General features: G+C 49.5%; 1 protein-coding gene across 1 annotated transcript; it reads right to left on the bottom strand.

The window, feature by feature from the left end:
* Positions 1-268: 268 nt before the first annotated feature.
* On the bottom strand, positions 269-1,228 carry LOC309603965 (olfactory receptor 5AP2-like; the record flags this gene model as incomplete). Its single annotated transcript, XM_082338836.1, is given in 2 exon segments — positions 269-859; positions 863-1,228. Coding segments are annotated over 2 exon segments (957 nt in total).

Consider the following 1,228-nt stretch of genomic DNA (forward strand, 5'->3'; position numbering starts at 1 on the left):
TGGGCAGGTGTGGCATTTCAACAGCTCCCACTTGCAGGATCACAACTGTGGTTACTTTAAAGCAAGAAGAAAGCCAGGGAAGTTTTTTACACTCTTCAACACCAGACCTGTATTTCCTTAAGACACAAATTCTCTTTTCCCGCTTCTCATTCCCTAAACAGTCCCCAGATTCTGCACTTCTAAAGATATACCTGGTACACAAAATCTGCACTTCTGAGTTGTCCACACTTGACACAACTGCAACCTGTTTATTCCTGGTGGGTCACAACTAGTAGGAGCTCTCGATGCAGGCCACAGTCTTTCTGAGGGCATTTCCAAGAGCCCCCTTCACTTGCCTGTTCCGCAGGCTGTAGAGGAGTGGATTGGCCATGGGCGTGAGGATGGTGTAGAAAAAGGATAGCACTGTATTGAGCTGCCTCAGTGAGGCTGTTCTGGGTATCATATAGACAACGATGAGGGTACCATAGAAAACAGTGACCATGATGAGGTGAGAGGAGCAGGTGGAGAAGGCCTTCTGCCTCCCTGTGGTGGCTGGGATCCTCAGGATCGCAGCTATGATGCAGATATAGGATACCAAGGTGAACACAAAGGGGAAGACCACATCCAGAAAGCAGATGATGAAAGTAACCAGTCTAAGCACCGTGGTGTCACTGCAGGCGAGCTCCAGCAATGGGGCAAAATCACAGAAGAAGTGATCAATTGCATTGGGACCACAGAAGTGTAAGTTGGAAAGTAGCCCAGTGACTACGGTAGACATTAGTAATCCTGCTAGCCAAGACCCAGCCGCCAGCTGGAGACAGAGCTTCTGCTGCATGAGGCTAGCATAGAGCAGGGGGTGGCATATGGCCAAATACCGATCCTAGGACATGGTGGCCAGCAGATGACACTCGGTACCTGCACAACAGGCAAAAAAAAAGAATTGGGTCATGCAGCCTTGAGCAGAAATGGTTCTGTCCCTGGTTAGGAAGCTGGCCAGCAGCCTGGGCACGATAGTGGAGGTATAGCAGATTTCCACACTGGAGAAATTCCCCAGGAAGATGTACATGGGAGTGTGAAGATGCCGATCTGCCACCACCAGCGCAACAATGAGGATGTTAACAAACACAGTCACCATGTAGATCATGAGAGAGAGGAGAAAGAGAGGGATCTGAAGCTTGTGGACATTACTCAGTCCCAGCAGGAGGAACTCCACTGGTGATGTCTGGTTGTCCCATTCCTCTTTCTCCAT

The sequence above is a fragment of the Platalea leucorodia genome, assembly GCF_965183815.1.
Source record: "Platalea leucorodia genome assembly, contig: HAP1_HAP1_SCAFFOLD_278, whole genome shotgun sequence".
Taxonomy (NCBI): Eukaryota; Metazoa; Chordata; class Aves; order Pelecaniformes; family Threskiornithidae; genus Platalea; species Platalea leucorodia.